The 22,122-nt window shown below is 39.1% G+C and overlaps 1 protein-coding gene across 11 annotated transcripts in view; it reads right to left on the reverse strand.

Annotated features, from left to right (window-relative positions):
• Ambra1 (autophagy and beclin 1 regulator 1) overlaps positions 1-22,122 on the reverse strand; it is a 189,844-nt gene that overhangs the window by 105,291 nt on the left and 62,431 nt on the right. For 7 of the 11 annotated variants that reach the window (XM_076847114.2, XM_076847118.2, XM_076847116.2 and 4 more), the window contains 2 exons: positions 12,625-12,711; positions 8,089-8,265 (listed from right to left, as the gene is read on the reverse strand). The exons of 2 other annotated variants lie outside the window; for them this stretch is intronic. In XM_076847114.2, the coding sequence (XP_076703229.1) occupies positions 8,089-8,265; positions 12,625-12,711 (264 nt within the window). The remainder of the gene's footprint in view (positions 1-8,088; positions 8,266-12,624; positions 12,712-22,122) is intronic. 2 more of the 11 variants (XM_076847119.2, XM_076847115.2) reach the window with 1 other exon arrangement.

Consider the following 22,122-nt stretch of genomic DNA (forward strand, 5'->3'; position numbering starts at 1 on the left):
TAAAGAGAGAGGAGAAGGATAATGTTTAAGAGTCTCAAGAAAAGACCAAATGAATTAAAATTTCTTAAAATAATGATATAGTCAGAAAACTAAGAGTCTGCCACGCACTTCAGTGCTGATACAAGGTCAACATAAAGCAAGGCTCCACAGGCAGAATGACACAAAATAAATCAGGTAGAGACTGAATGTGAATAGACGGGAAGGTGTTTGCCAGATGAGGAATGAGGGAAAGGTAGACCCTGAGAGAGAGTTTATCTTAGAAATAGTGGAAGTGCCAAATATTGGGCTCCAACAATATAGCCAATACCCCTTTTTATGTGGGAAAGTGGGGGGCTTTAAAAAGTGAAGAACAGATTGTGCAAAGCTCGTCCAACACAAGAGGAATACTTTCAGGGAAACACCAGAGAAATCCGCATCAATTTTAACAGCCAGAAACTGCCTTAAAGTCAGCAGGATAGAAGCTGGCTGGGTTATTAATGGCTTTCCCAGTTGTTGAACTCTGTACATCTCTGATTAATCTCAGAGGGGTATTTGGGAAAGAGAGGAGAAAAAAACTAAAATCTTTTTGTAAATGATTTTACAAGGAAAAAACACCCTTCAAACAATCAAGTTTCCAAGACAAGTGATGAATAAAAGAAGAAGCATCTTCAGAACAAGGGAGAAACACAACAGCACCTCTTTGCTAAATGACCAGGATTAATTGCCTCAGAGAGAGGCTGTTAATTTAAAGGAATGAAAAATACACCTACAGACTACTGTCTGAGTCCTGACCAGACAGTCAAGTTGTCATTGCTCCTCGGTGACAAATAGCTCTGACTTGAGCTTTTATAAATGAATCTCTTCCGCCAAGAAGCTCAAAAGGCCATTCTCTTCTTGACAGCACACAGTTGATGTTGCTGAAAAGTAGAGCATTTTAAGAGCATTTGTTTTCCCTCTGCTTCTCTGTTTCTACTCAATCTCTAGGCAGTATTCCTGCACCTAGAGGGCACACAATGATCTCAGTGATCTCGGTCAAGTCCCTTCCTTATTTGGTGCTGTAAGAAAGTGAGGCCCCAGCCCAAGTCTGTTCAAGGACTGTACACTTAAGCAAGAGCTTTGATTTCTGGGAGAAAGGCAGATTCTCAGTGGAAATTATTCACAGAGGATACTTAACAACAGACCTGGAACTGTGGAGTCTTCATTTTCCTCCAAGGAATAGTAATATGAGATAATTATCACTTACAAATTCCTCTCCTCCCTTATTCTTTCTACCTTTTAATTTCATCGCCTACGTTATGCTAATTCATATTCATATTATGCATTTTATGATAAAAAACATATAAATCTAAGTGGTTATGTATTCTTTCCCACACCTCCTGGCTGTATAATTCTTTCTTTCTGTATTTTCCCATTTTAAGCCTGGGAACAACCCAGATGTATTCCACTTTCTCTGCTTCTCTTTTTCTATTTGTTTCTCTTTTTCTATTTGTTTCCCACAAACAAATATTTATATATAATTTATTTGTCCAGAAAGAGTACTAATTTAAAGCTGTTAAGTAATATTATACATTTCTAATCAATAGGTCAAAATCCTATAATAACATTCAATTAGGTACTTTTTTTGGGGGGGGGGTACTAGAGATTGAACCCAGGGGCTCTTTGTCATTGAGCTATCCTTAGTCCTTTTTATTTTTTATTTTGAGGATAGCTTCAATTTGTGATCCTCCTGCCTAAGCCTTCCAAACGTTGCCAGGATTGATAGGAGTGCACCACTGCACTGGCCTGGGTACATATTTTATAGACACTGAGGCATGAAAAGGATTAATAGCCTATTTCCTAATCCTTAGAATATCTCACTTTCCTGAGTCTTTTCATTTTTATCCAACTTTCTGAGTATAAGGGAAAATAGTAGTTAACACCAACAAAGATCCAAGAATCTTTGGACCGACAGAAACCTAGACAATATTTCATCCCATTTAACTGATTTAACAGATCAGACAATGAGGCCTGTGTGGGAAAGAGACTTGCTTAAAATCCAGTGAGAAGATACAAGCTCAGCCAAGACTAGACCCCAGACAATAAGGCCAGCAGATCTTACATCCAATCTGCTGCTCTGGGAGTCAGTGAATTTACAAACTTAGTTCAAAACTGGCTCCAGTAAGAGTAAAAAAGGATTTGGGTAGAATTTCATTTGGAGAAGTAGGAAGTGAGATGGCTGAGCTCTCAGAACATCCACAAACAGGCTCCACTCAGAGAAAACAGAAGGACTCTTGGACCCAATACTTAAAATTCAACCCTCAAATGTCCTATGGCACTTGCTCTCTTTCTGGCTCTCCTGCATCACTACACTTGCCTCAATAGGCCATCTAAACCAGCGCTATCAGAGTCAGTGCCTAAAGTACAATGGCCTCCCCTACCCTACTCCATGCAGTAAACAGAAAGACCAAACCTCCCACCCAGGCATTTCGTGCCCTCTGATCTCTCTCCTGCCACCAATATTCCCAGTTCTAGTCACAGATTTATTTAGGGTCCCTGAATAAATCCTATAAATCTCCAGTCTCTAGGCTTTTTCTTGAGTTGCTCCCTTTATCTAGAAACTCTTTGCTTACAACTATTCTCCTCATGCCTCCATCTTCCAAAGTCCTATAGTCTTCAATGTCCAGTTCAAATCCATGAAGCCTTCTCACATTTCTCCAAATTCTCTCCTCCTCATACGAAGATATCCAGTGTTTCAGTGATAATTTATTACAGTCTATCTTTTCAGATATTTATGACCATATTATTTCACAGCTTAAATACTTCAATAACTCCCTGTATCCTACAGGATAAAGTTCACCTTCTTTGCAAATTACATCAGACTTGTTAAGATCTTTACCATGTCAACTCTCAGGGCTCGCCTCCTGTGAAGATCTTAGCCTTTCCTCTAGCCATACCATCAATAAGATTTCCAAAACACTCCATTCTGTTACACTATACATCTAGTTGCCCTTCTCCTAAGTACAGGTACAGAAAGGGTCTATTTTAAGACTTACACCTTTCTATTTAATAAGCCTCTTTACAAAAATTAATCAACCACTGTAAAACTTAAGTAAGTGAAATTATTTAAAATCTCTAGTAAATAGGAAAAGATTTTTCTTTTAATCTCATCTCACATTAAGAATTAATTCGCTGGGGTTGTAGCTCAGTGGTAGAGTGCTTGCCTTGCACGTGCTAGCCCTGGGTTAGATCCTCAGAACCACATAAAAATAAATATATTACATAAATATTTTTTAAAAAAATAATTCTGGGGCTGAGGATACATTTCAGCTGGTAGAGTGCTTGCCTCATATGCACAAGGCCCTGGGTTCAATCCCCAGCACCACACACACACAAACAAAAATTAATTCTGGGCAGGAGTTGTGGCTCAATGGTAGACAGCTTGACTAGCATGTGTGAGGCACTGGGTTTGATCCTCAGCACCACATTAAAAATAAATAAATAAAATAAAGGTATTGTATCCATCTATAACTAAAAATATTTTTTAAAAAAATAAGAATAAATTTGTGTACAACCACAAGACTGGATTCCTAATTAGATAAAATGTACTCCATGTTTGAATAAATATGTAAAAATATACTCTACTGTTATGTATAACTAAAAATAATTTTTTATGAAGTATTCTGAAGCTGGGTGTGGTGGCACACATCTATAATCCCAGCTACTCGGGAGGTTGAGACTGGAGGATCACAGGCCAGCCTAGGCAACTCAGCAAGACCCTGTCTCAAAATAAAAACTGAAAAGAACTGGGGTTGAAGCTCAGTGGTGGAGCATGTTGAGAAACCCTGGGTTGCATCTCAACACAGTTACAACAACAACAAAAACAAAGTATTAAAACCACCACTCAACAAATGTAGATAATTGGTAGATCTCTGGCTGATTGTAGTTCCAGTCTACAAAGAGCAAGTAGTTCAAATCTACAAAGAGAATAATAATTTTACAGTGTTGAGTTTCTCTTAAACTTCTAATTTCAGAGACTATAGTTTACAGGTCAAAGGAAGAGACAAAAACAACACTATTTCAAAATGAAATAAATGACATCCCTCTGAAGATCAAATGCCAAAAGTTACCCTTCCATTTCATGGCTATAAGTTATGTATTTATTAAAGACTAGTCACTGACTCCTACAGAAGTCCTGGAAATCCCAGGCTCAGAACAGAGGATATGAGCAAGTACTAAGAAGGACATGTGGGTTCGCTCTGCTGAATTTCTAGCCAGGAGAACATGAAGTAAATATATGAATCTCACAAAGCCATCAGGATCATCACCTGATTATAAAAGGAGTGTTATCTGGTTTCTAACGTATTTTCTTTGCCATGGCTGAACTAAATTTCAGTTATACCTAAAGGAAGATGAAAAGTATTAATAAATTAAAAGAAGCAACTTCCCCTATGCCACATACAATCAGATATCAAAGCTGACAGTCTTCAGAGCTCCCCTCAGTGACATCATGTGCCAAGCAGACCTGTTAAGGACTTCCTTGCAAGAACATGTCTAGCGAGGGTCAGCTAGGCAATGTGGCACAAACCTGTAGTGCAAGCTATCAGGAGGCTGAGATGGGTGGATCACTTGAGCCATGAGTTCCAGACAAGATCAGGCACATTCAGGTTGGTGTGACTGTTGACAAGCCAGTAAATTTCAGAACAGCCTTAGCAACAGTGCAAGACCCCACCTCAAAAACAAAAAAAAAACGAGAAAGAAGCTCCCAATATAGGAGGTTCTCTGTACATTCGTATTACTGCTAGAACATACTATGCCAAATGAAGAGACCAGAATTCATCTCTGGCACCCAGAGAAACTGCATACTCAACACTATACATCATTGTGTATTTGATGAATATATGGATTTCTAGGTAAAGCAGACCCACATGAAAGGAGATAAATTTATAAAGTGAAGAAAATAAATTAAATTAACCTAAAGAGACTTCATCTTAGAGCCAAAAGACTAGGATTCTCATGAGATGTTTTTCCTAGGCCAAAGTCCAAAGTATATTCCAGTGTCACAACTGGGAATGAAGGGTTTGTTCTCTTATGTGCTAGCCACAATTTTAAAGAAGCTGGATATAATTACCCAGTGCCTGGTATATATGGTGAAAATAACTGTGGTTGATCTTATCTGAAGCATCTCTAGTACTGGCTATCATTAGCAAGGACTTTGCTTAGGGTACCCTTTGCCTTAGAAGGTAAGATAGCTCTAGAAAGAGGTAGGAAGGGCAAGGATATGAGCTGGGATGATTCTGGGACTATAATTAGATTCAGAATTACAGATAAAAAAGAAAGGTACAATGCTAACTGGAACAATAGTCATAAAGGCACACATACCACCTCTTTTGCAGGCTTACCAACTACTAGGAACACAGCACTTAACCTGGGATTTATAAGAGCTATCTACCCTATTCTCTTTCCAAAGGATAATGAAAATTAAAACAGAAGTTTTCCTTATGTTTATGTGCCATTGACATTTTAGTAGTGGTCTGGGTTTGTGGTCTAGGTCTAGGCAGACAACATCACAAACAGGCAAACAACAATATCACAGGCAGCCACACCTTTCGTCTCTTATGAATATCTTTATGTAAAGACAACTGCTGAGGGCTTCAGGAGAGACTTGCTGACAGCAGGTTTCTGAATGCTGTTTGTGCACTCTGATAAACACAGGATCCTGCCATCTCAATCTTCACCACAGACAGAGATGAATGGCAGAAGACACCTGCCTGGGAAGATGGTCATTAACCCAAACCATAAGAGAATAGAAATTTTAACCTAATGCTGACCAATCTCCAAGGCTGTTTTCCCTACAGATAAATCTTAATGGTCTTATTCCACAGCAAGCTTATGAATAAGCTCAAATATGATAGTATATAATTTTTAAAAGATTTTAGATCTGCAGGACAATCAAAGTATAGGATATTAAATATGCTTGTTTCTGTTCTTTATCATCTGAAACATCTGATTTGGTCAAGTCTCAGTATCCTCATTTAGAAAAGTACAATAGAGTAAATAACTAGCTCATTTGGTTACTGTAAGGATTGAACAAGGTGTGTATGTGTGTGATGTTTTGTTTGTTTTTTGATTTGGTGGTTGTGGGCGATTTAACCCAGGGATACATACCCACCCTGTTTTATTTTTAATCTGAAACAGGTTCTTAATAAGTTGCCAAATATTTGCCTTGAATTTGTGATCCTTCTGCCTCTGCCTCCTAAGTAGTTGAGATTATAGGCACACGCTACCTTGCCCAGCTAAACAAGGTTTTCAACTCTGTATCTTTATCTAGATATAGATATATAATTATATTAAATGGATACATTAGTATATATGATACAACTATTTTATAAGTTATCAATTAGTATACATATAAAACAATATTATAGCTGACACTTTTCATTCAGTAGATGATGGAAGGGAACCAAAGATAGGATCTGAGTAATGGCTCCCTTGGTTTTCTGAGAACTCACTGCACTTTGATGGGAAGAGCTCAACAATGCCAAAACAATCTATGACTTAGCAAATGAAAGAAGAATAGAGGAGTCAATCAGGGACATAATATGACATGCAGGTGAGGAACCCAACAAAAGAATAGTGACTCTTATTGGTGTCCCATGTGTTAGGAGGATTCGAAACTACATGTATCTTACCTGCTTCTCTGTACCTGAAAGAATTGTGAATTGTGACTGTATAATCCTCTAAACCAGTTACCAAAGCTAAGGAAGATAATTAGGGTATAAAAATTAAAATAGGCTAGTACATTCCTTAATTTCTCACTCTCTCCCTCCTCAGCACTAGAAATTAAGAGAAGAGAAGCAAGTTTACAATAGGGAAGGAGATAGAAAAAGAATGGTCAGATAGTACAACAGTATCAACCAGCCAGCAACACCCTTCACTAGAAGACCTGGACTACTAATGTTGAGGTGACTAATCCACAGCTGCTATTAAAAACAAGATTAAAGTGTGCATCAGCCCCCAGAAGAAAAGGCAAACAGACAGGGGAGGGACTTTCAGAGGGGCATCAGAGAAATTAGCTCATTGTTATTAACCAGAGAATGATACAAGATCTCCAGGGAAAAAACAATGGTGAGCCAGTGCATGAAAGGTGAAGAGAATGTGAAATCAGGTCGTGCTGAAGCCAGGGGGGAGGTGAGAGCACAGGTGGGCTGGGGGAGCTCAGGAAGGAGGCAGTCTGACACAGTAAAATCGAGGGGGAAGGAAAGGGAGAGGGAGGAGGTGGTAGCAGAAGAAAGGGAAGGTAAGATGAGAACAGAACATTTTAAACTAACCCAGAACTCCATTGTGAAGGACAAGTCACGAGGCAGGATACAGCTCAAAGGTATGAGCCCCACATTTCAACACTGCTAAGAGATAACACAGCTTTCCAAGCATGCACGGAAAGGGGGCTAGACGATCCGCAGCACTGACTCCCAGGACACCACAGGATTATCAGCAGAAAGACATTTTCAGCAGCACTAAGTGCCAGTAGCCTAGCATAAATGGTTTTGGGGGATTTGTTTGTTTGTTTTGATTTGGTGTAGTTTCCATTGTTGTTTGCTGTGTTGAGGATCGCCAGGGCCTCATATGTGCTAAGCAGGCATTATACCCCACCCCCTTGGCATGTATGTTTAAACAGCTTTTCTGAATGGACCCTGGTGCTGAAAAAAATCTATGGAGAATATATGTCACTACAGGTGTCTGCCTGGCTAAGGGAATGGAGTTCTGTTCACTTCACTGCCGGCATATGCATCCAAACTTGCCCCTAAGTGGACAGAGGGAGAAGCATTTCCATTGTTCCTGCAAACGGGAAATACACAAGTTGCCTGGCAAGCCCCAGCCATCCTTTCCCAGTCTGGTCTGAGGCCCAATGGGCCATCTCTTCCCACAGGCTCCAGTGAATCAGCAAACTGTCAGAGGTGGGAGTGCTTTGGGGCATCTGAGCCCTCTGCCCTTTACCCAAACCTATTACTCATAAATAATAACTTAAGGGTTGGAAGCAAAATGTTCACCATTGTTGGTCAGGCAGTGGCCAACTTGGAAGCACTCACAGCTTGGGAGGAGGAGAAGAAATCAAGCTGAGTATGTACTTACTCAAAATCCTCAAATTCCAAGTCGGTTCCCTCTACTGATGGACCCTGGTTGTCTGAGGAAGAGGAGGTGGAAGAACGGAGACGGTTCTGTTGGTAGCGCATAGAGCGCTGGCGAATACTGTCTCTCCGTGAGAGATACTGGATCATCCTCTGGGCGTAGTATGCAGCAGGAGATAATCTGAGAGAGACAGAGATGGACAAACACAAACTAGCACTAATGTGGGGAATATTGTGAGAGACCCGTAAATTCAGCTCTCCCATGGTATCTCCCTGCTGAGGCAAACTCCAGATACATGAAAAATAAAGGGCATTTAACTCACTAGGAGGTTTGTTCTGTACAATGTTTATCAGACTATCAAAATATTTCTGTTCAGAGATAAGGCCAATAGGCAGTTTAATCAGTCATATTCTAATCAAAGCTGCCCATTCCCAAGAGGATTAATAATGGGCCTTTCTTTTAAACTTCTCAAGGGACCTGTCTTAGCTTCTCAGAGTGCCCTTAAATAGATTCACAGCTTTTCCTTGATCACTACCATTTGCAAAATGTAAGAAATGAAAGATACCTTAGCAATCATCTTCTCTTTCATTTAACAGATGAGAAAATAGGTCAGGAGATGGTAACCTTTAGATGCTTAAAAAAGGCATTCATGGGCATCATTTCACTAGGACTTCATTCTTCTCCAACAAACACACAGAGCGCCAGATTTGACCTAGCTCCTTAAAATGATCTCTCTGCACCTCTTATGATTTCCTTACACATTAATCATAGATATTTGTAACCTGGAGAAAATATTCAAGACAGGGGCTGGGAGTAATATACACTTGGGAGAACAAAAGATCTAATAGAAATTTTTCTGTTCTTACAAATCAGCACATTAGAGGCTACTGCAGCATCTCCCACACTAGGGCTATTCCAATAAATAATCAGACTTACATTCTTCAAACCAAGGCTTAAATAATATCTTGATACTCCCTGACAATTTCTAGTGTACCATACAATTCCCCACATTGCATTCCCTCCTTTCCTACATCTTTTACATCACTGTTATATAATTTGAGGCTATGAACTAAGAATATGAGGAAGAATAACTAAAATGTTTTATATGATATTATTAAGTGGACTGCTAAGCAATTTCAAGACTTAAAACCTGAGGCACACACTATGACTCAATATCCTACAGAAAAACATAAGATACACACCAGGAAATTCATTTGAAACATTGTCATCCTTAGTAAAAAGAAAAAAAAAAAAAAAAAACCAGGAAATAATCCAAATGCCCAACAACAAAATAAATAAATTATATCCACAAAAAGAAATACTATGGAGCTATAAATAAGCATGTTATATGCTCACAAGGAAAGATATCTAAAATAAAATTTTAAGTAGGGAAAAAGTCTGAAGAATGATATGTATTTACTAATATGTATACAAAAATATATATTTTTCCAATTAGGAAAAAAAACTAAAAAGAAACAGCGATCCTCATGAGGATTCTTGGGGACTTTTACATTTCATATACTTATATAATGTTTCAATATAAAAAGGAAAACAAAGTGTCTGTTTTTCCATTTTTTGTTTCTTTAAATGAGAATTTGATAGGAAATAAAAAGTTGTTTCCAAATGATACAAAAAAACTTTGTTACCACATACAGTAGTTTGTACCTATAATCCCAGCTACTCCGGACGCTGAGGCAGGAACATTGTAAATTAGAGGCCAGTCTAGGCAATTTAGAGTGAGATTCCCCCATCTCAAAAACAAAACAAAACAGGCTGGGTGCAGTGCTACACCCCTGTAATCCCAGCAGCTCAGGAGGCTGAGATAAGAGAATTCCAAGTTCAAAGCCAGCCTCAACAATTTAGTGAGATCCTGTCTCTAAATAAAATACAAAAAAGGGGACTGGGGATGTGACTCAGTGGTTAAGCGCCCCTGGGTTCAATCCCAGGTACAAAAAAAAAAAAAAAAAAAATGCAAACATCCTACAGCCTGACTTTTTAGTACTCTTGAGACTTTGTCCTCAATAAGTCTACCAGCCCAGGCCAAAGGAGATCCTGCAGTCAGCTGCTATAGGAACTGAAGCTGTCTCTGAAATGCCTGTCATCAGAGGTAGTGTCCTTCAGGCCAACCATCAAATGGATTTCCCAAGGAGGTGGCTCACAATTTCTGGAACTGAAAAATGTGTGATACAGAATAACAGGCTACACTGAGCAACACTGAATACAATTTATGTTTGAATAATAAGTAGGCATGAGATGCACAAATGCTTTGGCCAAGATAACCAGAGCACAAGAATTATTCCCTAAAAGTCTCAATTGATGGAATTTATCATTCATTTGGGTCCCTCATCCCATCCATTTCACAAGGATAAATCACGGAACATAAAAATTTCAACAGACAGAAGTCAATTCTCTTGAGTTGTTCTTATATTTACCAAATAATTGGTGATGATGATAAAAAGAATACTGATAGTGATAATAATAAATAAGGACTGCTCTATTATGTGGAGACACAATCATTCAGCACTAGGTAACCCTAGTTGTTTAATTCCACTCTAGGACAGAAGTTCCCTAAAACTATGATGTTATATATCAATGGTAAGAAAGGAAAGGAAGGAAAACTGATTCCTGACATCCTGACCTTTGCTCTTTTATTATACAAAGGGAAGTTGAGTTTCATGCTAAGGAGATGTCTCACAAAGGCTTTGACCTATACACAGAATATAGGGTGTAGCCTAAGAAGAAAAAGAAATTAAACAACAGGTAATGAGGTAATGACAAGCATCCTCTTATGGAAGAGCTGGAAAAACCATCAAACAACCCTAAAGTGCTCCAAGTGAAATTTTAAGTGTTTAAATAAATCCTCAAGTTTTCTTCTAAGAAAAAAACAATTTTCCTTCAAAAAAAAAAAATCTATTTTGTGTTCAAAAAGAAAAAGTAAAAATACAACACCACAAAGTATGACACTGTTGGTAATTCAGAAATCAGAGTAGAAATAAATAACAGATCACATGAAAGGAGGACAAATAACAGTCTTTAAGAACCACGGTTAAATTCTGCCAGGCTAAAATTTCTGAGGATAAGACTTCCACTGCTGTCCTCAAAGAAACTGTTGTACAGCAAGAAGGTGTCCACCTCTGTTTCAAAGTATTTGATTCAGCAAAAAAAAAAAAAAAAAAAAAAAAAAAAAAAAAAAAAAAATTTTTCCTTCCTTTGTCAAGAGCTTATAACTTGCAAACATAATTAGAGGCTAACATAAACTTCCTGGCTTCAGTCATCTTCTAAGTCTAATTTATTTTTTGTTGTTTTCCAGTACTGGGGATGGAACCCAGAAGTGCTCTACTACAGAGCTACAACCCTGATCCTTTTTTTAATTTATTAATTTTGAGATATGCTCTTGCTAAGTTACTGAGACTGGCCTAAACTTGTGACCCTCTCTTCCCTCAACCTTCCAAATAACTGGGATTAAATGTGTGCACCACCATGCCCAGCTCTGCCTACCTGTTTTAAAAGCCATCCATTCCTATGTTCCCTGATTCTTAAGATTTGCCATTTCTGGGGTGTGGAAACACAAGTAAGAGGATAACAGAGAATCCTTTCACTGATATCTCAAAAAGAATGTGCAGTTGTCACGACATAACTGCCCCAATGACAAAATAATTTAGTATCCCTGAAATCAACTTGGTCTAACAATGCTTCCAAGTGGACTTAAAAGTCTTAATTTTGAGCAAAACTAATTTAGCTTTATTCGACCTATATTGCTAACGTGCCAACCCCACCATTATAAACATTATAAGTTATGCTTTTCTTTTGGCAAAGCCTCACAATGTACTCTGCTCCAATAATGTGCAGGTTACCTCTTTTTAGATGATTAAAAGAATCAGTACATCCTGCTATGAGCACCCCAAGGCACTGCTCTCTACAAATAAACATTATAGAAGAGTTCAATGTTTCATTCTTGGTTCACAAAAATGGGCCCTGAGCTAATCTAAATTTTCTTCTCCTTAAGAATTTTTCAAACATCTTCTAAAAAAATATAAACCAAGCACTTGTTTCATTCAGTTTATCTCTTCCTTTATCTCTTCTTCAGGCAGTCTCCAAATATTCAGTAACTAAAGGAACTTGGCTTCTGCTCCTTGATATTCTAATTATAGCAAATAGGGTTTTTGTTTAACTGGTAAGTATTTTCCCTATTATTGTAATAAACTCCTTTTTCTCTTTTGGTTGTCCATCTGACATGCAACAGCTTCGTGGGCCAGCAGGAAAGAATATCCTCTGATGGCCTGTGGCCTTCACAGGTCTCTTTTCTAGTGCCCCAACGACAGAAGTGAGCCACAAAGGACAAGAGCTCTGTCTCCAGAGGTGCTATTCACTTACCTGCAACACTTCCCAATCACCTGAACCACCTGTCTCAAAAACTTTAACTGAAGAATAAAAGAGCACCAGGACCAGAGAGGCACAAGGACGGGGCTTCCAACAGCTTGGCAACCCCAAGGGCCGCCCCTCCCCCCCACCTAGTGCCATTTCTCACTTTGGCCTTACCTCGCTGGGTCTGGGTAAATTGGGTGCTCTCTGGATCCTGCTCCATCATAACGGGATAATGAAATGAGGGAAGACTCCAGCAGCCTCCTAGCAGAGATTAAAAAAATGGCAATAATCCCTGTCAATTACCAACTCAGAGGTCATTCATTAGGGAAAATGTGGGAGAGATATATAACTTTCCCCATTGTTGCCTGCTAACACCTGTTATCTGGGAGCACACACTTCCAACAAGCTAAGTATGTAGAAACATAAATAAAAAAAGAGCTATAGCGCTCCCACACTGGATGCAGCCACTGTATTATGCTGAATATTGTTCTTCAGTGAGTAATGAACAAGTGCCTCAGAAACATGATCATATTTCTATTTGCAGTACCACCAATAGACAAACAGAAGGCTGGGATCAACACAGGAGGGAAAAACTAGGTGCACTTGGAGATTACTACATAGTGCCAACATTTTTCTTGGCGTTCAGTTCCTTTGTACCATTATAATCCACATCCCCTTATCTTCTTCTCATTCTGCTCTGCCCATATTCTTTTTGTGAGTAAGAGTATTCTTAGGATTCCCTTAACAACTGACAAAGACTTTATATGATCTAGCCTAACCAAAAGTACAACTCACCATGTGTGAAACACACTTTATGGAGCACTTTTTGAGTACCAAGTGGTATACTAAGAACTTCACATGTATTTAGTTAGAGACCTAGAGACAGATATTACTAAATATATGAGAACACTGGGCCTAGAAGTTAAAGTATGTCGCCCTGTGCCACACAGCTGTTAAGAGATAGTGTCAGCACTCCAGTGAAGGCCTATATTAAATCCAAAATACTTCAAGCCTCTATGCTGTACTGCAGGACCTTCCAGGGCCCACCCAGGAAACAAGTACATAAGGGACACAAGTGCCTATTGTATGCATTCCTCAAGAGCAAGGGATACTGGTAAACAGGAAGGTATGTATCCCATCATTCAACACCAGCAAACAACTACAACGTGCCTGCGCTAGTATTGCTGGCTCTTCCCATTCTTTGAGTAAAGTCAAAACTTTGGACTTTTACATGAAATCTTCTGATTATTAAGAACATATACTTTTTATTTCTCTTCATACAATAAGAGCCAGTTAATATGGCCCAGGGGCTCCTTGGTCTACCATAGCTGCCACACTACTTCTTAATTCATATAAACCTTGGCATCCAGTAAAGCTCCTGACATAGAAGACGTTCTTAAGAAAGTGGTCTCAGAGCTGAGCTCAGTGGTGCAATTGTCGGGGCGCCCTGAACAGGAGCTGAGCACACCCCCTTAGCCTTGAGTAATGAGGGTGTGGAACTGGCACATGCAGTGCGACATAAGTGGGCCTTAACTTCCCTCAGCAAGGAACTGAAGCTCTGGGATTGGGCGACACCCAACAGGACTGGGCTACACCTCCCTGTTTGTTGTAACACAATCTCTTGCTTTATTTGGGTGGAATATTCTATCGAATGTCTTCCCCTAATAAATACTAGGGTTTGGAGTATGCTCGCTCTCTTGCCTCTTGTCTCCCTTGCCCTCCAGCATGGGAGTTGACACCTGAGGTCTTAGAGCTGTCCCTGGCCCTGGAAAAAGGTATTTCTGTGTTTGGGTGGTCTTTTAGTTGCTGGCCAGTCAGGTGATGACACCCAAAAGACTTGGAAGGGACGCAGGAAGATCCCAACTTTAAGGTTGGGAGATACAACTCAGTGGTACAGCACACCTGGGCTCAATCTCAAGTACCACTACACAAAAAGAAGAAAAAAAAACAAAAAGTGGTCTCAGAAGTAAGTGCATATTGTTCCTCTCCAGCAGCATTTTGCTTAAGACTCCCAGAGTCTACAGTTCCCTGCCAGATTCTTCTTTAAAGCAGATCTGCAGGATAAGGACAGCAGCTACCAATCTTTTCCAATTGATTTAATTCAATTCAGTGTTATTAAAACCAGCTGGCTTTAGGTATAGTCATGTGCAGTCACTTTACTCCAGCAACTGGCCTACTGCAACATTTCCCATAACAGCCCGGGGAAAAGTTAAAGGCAAGGCCCCATCAACCTGGCTTACAACCATTTCTGCTCCTGAAAACCACCTGTCAAAGATGTTTTTTATCTAGAAAAGGACTATATGCCCACAACTTAACGCCACTGAATGTGGAAAACACAATACAACCAGTGAGAAAAAGAGGAAAGCAATAAAATACAACTCTCTGGTTGAACACCCAACTCCTCAGTGATATCACAATGTTCACAGTGCTCTTCATCAATTCCAAAACACTTTTTTCCCCTGCGTTCTAAGGTGTCAAAATTTTTTTCCAATTGGGACACATAAAAATTGGCATATCCAAAGGTTTTTTTTCTTTTAATATATATGTGCGCGCGCGCACACACACACACACACACTCTTTTTTTTTTAGTTGTTGATGGACCTTTATTTTATTTACATATATGTGGTGCTGAAAATCAAACCCAGTGTCTCACACATGCTAGGCAAGCACTCTACCACTGAGCCACAACCCCAACCCCTTGTCTTTGAGTTTTTGAAATACAAAAATGCTTGTGTGCAGTAGGTAAGTGAGAGGTGCATAGATTGGAGAAAAAAAGAAAAGCAAAATTTTGAGAAGAGTATCGACCTAGGACATTTAAGTCTTCCTTCCAAAAGCTTATTTTTTAAGTGATACATAAAACATAAAATTGTAGATATTAGTAGGGTACTAGGTAATGCTTTAATACATGGACACAGTATATAATGTGTAAGTCAGGTTAAACGTCTTTTTCTTCAAATATTCTCATTCTTTATGGTGAAAACTGTCAAAATCTTTCTTCTAGTTTTTGAAATGTATAGAACATTATTATTACCTATAGTCACTCTACTGTGCAATAATACATCAAAACATCCTGTTTCTATCTTAACTGTAACTTAGTACTTATTGATCAAAATGTTACCTTATAATAGTAGTATTATATTAACTAAAACTAGTTCTTTAGGATCAAAGAATGAGTCAAAGAATGAAAGCAAGATCTGGGAGCAGCTGCCTGCCCTAGAAAACCTAGACAATTGTTCCACTCTTAAGTGCTTTGGAGTTAGTCCTGAGTCCCTCCCAGCCCTGTTGTACCATCCTTGAAACAGCCACTTAGTAAAGCAGAAGAGCTTTGGTGAGGAGCATCCTCCAGTGTGACCAAAATATATCTAGTAGTTAGGCCTGGAAAATTAACCTGGTAAGTTATGAGGCAAATGTTGCCCCCTACTGTGTCAAGGCAACAACAGTACTCAAAGAAAAAAGATAACATATCAGGGATGATATAAAGGAGATTCCTGAACTGGAAGAAAAAAAAATAAAGAAAATTTGATTTAAAATTTTGATTTTAATGATTCTACTTGAAAATCCTACAGTCCTACTTCCCACTCTTCCTATCTTAATTAGGAAGACTTCTTTAAATCAGAGTAGAATCAAAATGTTAAGCTTTGTCCCTGTGGAGTCTCTGATGAGATTCTTTTGGAACATACATCCCTTGTGCCTACTTACCACAGAATCTTCTGGCACTAACTGCTACCCAGACAACACAGAAGGACCAGCAAAAAAAAAAAAAAAAAAAAAAAAAAGTATTATGTATTATGTATATATGTGTGTGTATATGTACATACACACACACATATGTGGCATTTTAGCTGCTAATACTCAAAATCCAGAGAGCAAATAAGAATGAATAGTACTTCCATACATATACAAATCAGTGATAAAACATAAATTCTCCCCAAGTAAAAACAGAGCTCTCCAATCAATTTGGAATAAAGAAACAGAGCTACTAGATAGGTACCACCACCACTCCTAGAAATCTCAAAGAAAGATCTTTCTCTCATATTGTTAGCTTCTTTTAAAGAGCCATCAACTGGAAATGGCATGAGAAAATGGAATGGGATAGTAGCTGTGCACCTTCTGCTCTGGCCCCCACAAATCTGACTTGACTTAATATCATGCAATCTGATAATGCAAAATCAGGAAGGAATGAGGGAGGGGTCAGTTAGGGTTGTTAAGGCTTGAAGCAGCTATTTCATTCTGACCTACAAACTCAGTTTAAAAATATTTGGGGTGGGGTACGGGGAACTGAACTCAGGGGCACTTGAACACTGAGCCACATCCCTAGCCCTATTTTGTATTTTCTTTAGAGACAGGGTCTCACTTGGTTGCTTAGCGCCTCGCTTTTGAATCTCGATCCTCCTATCTCAGCCTCCATAGCCATTGGGATTACAGGAATGCACCACAGCACCAGGCTAGAAATATTTTAAAGAGTCAATGGAGTGTGGTGGCACACGCCTGTAATCCCAGCAGCATGGGAGGCTGAGGCAGGAGAATCGTGAGTTCAAAGCCAGCCTCAGCAACTTAGTGAGGCCCTAAGCAACTCAGTGAGACCCTTTCTCAAAATAAAAAAAACAAAAAAGGGTTGGATATGTGGCTCAGTAGTAGGCGCCCCTGGGTTCAATCCCTGGTACAAAAAAAGGTCACTGAATTGGGGCACGATGGTACCAGCAACTCATGAGGCTAAGGCAGGAGGATCACAAGTTTGAGGCCAGCCTTAGTAATTTAAGAAGACTCTGTCCCAAAATACAAAGGGCTGGGAATATAGTTAAGTGGTAAAATGTCCTGAGTTCAGTCCCCCACTACCACCAAAAAAGTGGGGGTGGGCTGTCACTGAGGCCTTCAGAACAAAACAAAAACCCTTTAAAACTCCTTTCTTTTCTCCCTCAAGTGCCTGGTTCATCTGTGGGTTATTTATATGTTTTTGTTTTTTTTTTGGGGGGGGGCGGGGGAGAGGTACAGGGATGACTGAAGTCTTTGCAATTTTTCTGCAAGTCTGAAATTACATCAAAATAAAAAAATAAAAGCATCCAATGTACAAAAAATATAAAAGTGAAATACTTAAGTCAAAGGGGTAGTCATTCATTTTCACAATTATTCACTTCTAAAAGATTCCTTCACATCATGTACTACCAGAAGAATGAGAAGTTATACTCCATTTATGTATGATGTGTCAAAATGCATTCTACTATCATGCATAACCAACTAAAACAAACAAACAAACAAAAAATAAATAAACAGTCCTTCAAATAGCAATTTTCTCTAATGCTCTACAGTCAGTTTGGTAAACTATAACCCTGTATGAGACAGACTTTTTTGTAAATAAATTTGTCTGAACACAGTCACATCCATTCATTTACGTATTTTCCTTGGCTGTTTTGGAGCTAGAAAAGCAAAGTTAAGAGACAAAGCCACTTAGCCCTTTACAGAAAATGTATGCCCACTTCTGCTTTAAAATATTTGCTTATGTAAAATTCCTTGAAAAACAAGGTACAATTATTAAGAAACGGAACAACAATAACAATAAAACTATAAATTAAAGTTTTATGCATTAGTGGATGTTATCAAAAATGATTGCTGGAATGTATGATATATCAAAAGTACATAAATGCATTCTATGGTCATATATAACTAATTAAAACAAATTAAAAATTGTTTTAAAAATGATTGGGTAGGAGTGTTAGCTAAGTGGTAGAATGCTCGCCTAGCATGAGAGAGGCCATCCCTAGCACAAGAAACAGAAAGAGAGAAGAAGGAGGAGAGAAACAAGGAGGAAGTAAGGAAAAAAGGGAGGGAGAGAGGGAGAGAAGAAGGATATTAAGCCCTGCTGAAGCCCTCAAGAGGCACACAATTCAAGCTGTAAAAGTCCTAACACTGTAAAAGAGCATGACTATCTGTTTCCTTCAATTAATATTTTAAATAGTTGGAAAGGCATTACTTATATCTGCTCTATCTTTTGATGACTACTGATGTCTAGGAAGACAATAAAAATAGCGGAAGAAAACTCTTGAACAGAAAAAGTGATCAGGGTAGATGAGATAAACCATCTTTTTTTTTTTTTTTTTTTTTTTTAAGGTTTCCTTTCAGATTCAATAGACATCAGTTCGAGAAGCAGAAAGTCTGGAACTGATCTAGACAGAATGAACAAGTCAGTGACAACTGCTCCCTGTTAAACAATTATACCCTGAAGTCATTCTTTAAGCTGGTTGTCAGATCTCAGAGGAAATCAATATTCTAAAGCAAACAAACATGTTCAGACTTTCTCCAGACATTGGAAACAATCAATCGCCAGAATTGTGGCCTCTTCAGTTAGGGAAAGCCTGCTACCAGAAGCTAAGATGCCACTGGTGCCCCATGCTTAAGGAGTTATTTCCTTGCCTGGTTTCAAAGTCAGGGTGGCATCTGCTATTTCAATTCAGCAGAGCCAAACCCAAACTAACAGCTCCCTTCTGCCCAGGAAATAAAATACAAATTCCTCAGCCTGGCATCCAAAGCTTTGCAGCAGAACTTCTCATTCCTTTTGGATATACTATATGCTCTAGCCCAGTGTTTTTTCTTTCTTTTTCTGTTTTTTGTTTTGTTGTGTTTTGCAGTACTAGGGAATTAACCCAGGGGAGCTCTATACCACTGGGCTACATCCCCAGACCTTTTAAATTTTATTTTGGACACAGTCTCACTAAATTGCCCAGGCTAGTCTTGAATTTACGATTCTCTTAACTCCCAAAGTGCTGGGATTATTGGCATGTACTACTGCACCCAGCAGAACTTAGGAATTAATACACAAGCCCGCGTTCAATTAGCCATTAGAATGACATCATTACACATCATGTAACCTCACTGCATACCTACGAAAGGATGACAGTGAAAAACACAAAGAACATTTTTGCATAATTATAAAAATAGCTTGACTTTGGGGATCCCAGACTACACTTTGAAAAACATTGCTCTAGCTGAACTAAACAAACCCTTACTATCCTGATCCTGTACTTATCTTGACTGTTTCTTCTTCCTGGAAAGTTCTTCTCCCTCATCAATGCCTGTAAAAATCTTTCAAAGTTTAAATGCCTTACTCCTACAACCAGAAATTCACCCTCCTCCTTGATACCCCATAGCATTTTGTACCTTTCTTAAGAGACCTTCTCCCAAGCCACCTTATTTTGTAGTCACTTAGAAATATATATAGTCTCTGCTACTGGACTATAAGCTACATGAATGAAAGCATGTACTGGTTCCAAGACATCTTTTTATCCCCACCAAAACTCACATCCTAACTCACATGTAACAGAGACCAACAATTATCAAAGTGAATCAATCAGCAGCCCTAACTAGAATAGGAAGAAGTAGTAAGACAATTTATCTCTTTGTCCCTCAGTGACCTGGTGACTCTCAGACAAGGTTGCCAGATGTCAAAAAACTCACAACAAAATTTCTATAGGAACAAAGTTTTCAAAAACTGCTTACATCACTCTTCATCATTCTGGTCACTTAAGCCACTCAGGTTAAAGTGCTGACACAGTTGTCCTGATAAATGCAGTGCTGCCTGGTCCCTGGGAGACTCATTAAATCACACAGTCAGAGGCTGGCTATTTGCCTAGGAAACTACCACCGATGCTCCTAGACTGTATATTGCCAAAAGAGACCTTAGAGAGGAAAGAGGGCAATGAAAGGGGGATTGAAAAGGCAGGAGGTCAAAGAAACTCAGTTGCACTACTGCTTTCATTTCTGAATCTTGCTCTGCAAGCCCAAATCTGTGCCTTAGGCGCATGCTTAGGCTGGGAAATGACAAGCTCTTATTCTTTGTAAAAAATAATTGTGTGTTCTGAAACGACACCTCTATTATGATTTCTGAATTGACATCTCTGCTTTAAAGCAGAGGCTTCCAAGCCTCCCCATTTCACACACTAGCAATTATCGTTTAAGTTATCCAATGATAGGCACTCATCTGATAACTGCAGGGCCCCCTAGATCTAGGAATGCACTTATAGCACATAGTGCAGTTGCCAGCAGAGCCTGGCAGACAATTCCTGCTCCTGCTGTGGGGTGGACCAAGGCAAGGCGGCATTGCTAAAAGACTAACCTCAGGGAAAAAAACAGACATAGTACAGAAAGGGCTCATACTGCCTATGGTATAACTCAGCTTGATTTTACTATCATCAAGCATAAACAATTCACAAGGCTCAAAACAATGCCTTCTACCAGAAAACCTCAAAAATGTCTATACCAACATTAAAGTACTTCACAATGCCTCTGAGCAGTGAGCAATAGATGGTAAAACATCAGAACACAACATAATCACATAGACACCAAAAGGGAAGAGGATGGCAACAGAAATTATACATGGTGCACAATCATATATCCAGCTATATAAAAGTCTTGCTTGAAAAGTCAGCCATGCTCCTCGGGGAACAAATGACCCTCTGCTGTTTGGTGAGTGGTTATTTTTCATACATTCGTGAAAATGATTGCTCAGCACTACAATTAGCTCTTACACACTCTCAACGTATTACAATATGGTTATAAAACTTTATTTATTTAAAAAAATTCACTTTTGTCTACATATAACTCAAAGGCCCAAAATGATCTACAAGGATGTCTACATTCAAATCCATTTTTGCCAGCAGGCTTGAAAAGTCTATTCACAGACCTGACTTGTTTTCAAATCAAGAATTTAGATCAGAGGCTTTTCACTAGAAGATGAGTAAGAGCAGGACTATGAATAAAAAGTTCCACAGCTAGCTCTGATATTCGTATGCACACATGTTCCACAAGCAAGAGCTGGTATATATAGGTTCAAACCTTAATTAAGAGGCAGTGCATCCTAATCAACTGATTTAAAAAAAAAAAAAAAATCAAGGAGAGACTTACAGAATTCCATAACCATGACTTCTCAGTGTGTGTGGGGGGGTAGTACTAAGGATTGAAGCCAGAGGTATTCAACCACTGAGCCACATACATCCCTGCCCCCCCCCTTTTTTGTATTTTATTTAGAGACAGGATCTCACTGAGTTGCTTAGGGCCTCACTAAGTTGCTGAGGCTGGCTTTGAACTTTCAATCCTCCTGCCACAGCCTTCCAAGCTGCTAAGATTATAGGCGTGCGTCACCACCCCACCATCTGTTAACTATTCAAAAGAACATAAATCCTAAAAATTAAAACTCTGGGTCTACTAATTCTACAAAGAGTACATTGACAGAATCCTCTGCTCTTCAAACAAACCAGTGTAGTCCTCTAAGATGATTTTTTCACATTCCTGACCTTAAGTGTTAAAAATCCTTGACTAAGACCTTTATTAAAAAGTGACCTGACATATTACAGACAGTGCTCTTTAATTGATGCTGGGAGCCATCAGCCAAGTAGGTATGACAATTTCCTTGCCAGCGTACCCCCATGTTTCTTTAGTGGAAGGACTCATGGAAATAGGACATTTTGCAGGACATTGCATGTAAGGTGACCTTGCTCAAGGACCAGGGCGGATCCGTGTTTAGGGTGTTCCTGGTTTAGCATAATAGGAGATTAGGGTGTTCCCCCTTTAGAATAGGGCGCTGCTGCTGAGTTCCTCTTGAGTTCTTAGGGTCAGACAGTATATTTTGGGAGACAGAAGCCCAGGAGTAGTGGATTTGGTCAGTGGTGGATTTGGGCAGAG

Source organism: Callospermophilus lateralis, chromosome 2, assembly GCF_048772815.1.
Source record: "Callospermophilus lateralis isolate mCalLat2 chromosome 2, mCalLat2.hap1, whole genome shotgun sequence".
Taxonomy (NCBI): Eukaryota; Metazoa; Chordata; class Mammalia; order Rodentia; family Sciuridae; genus Callospermophilus; species Callospermophilus lateralis.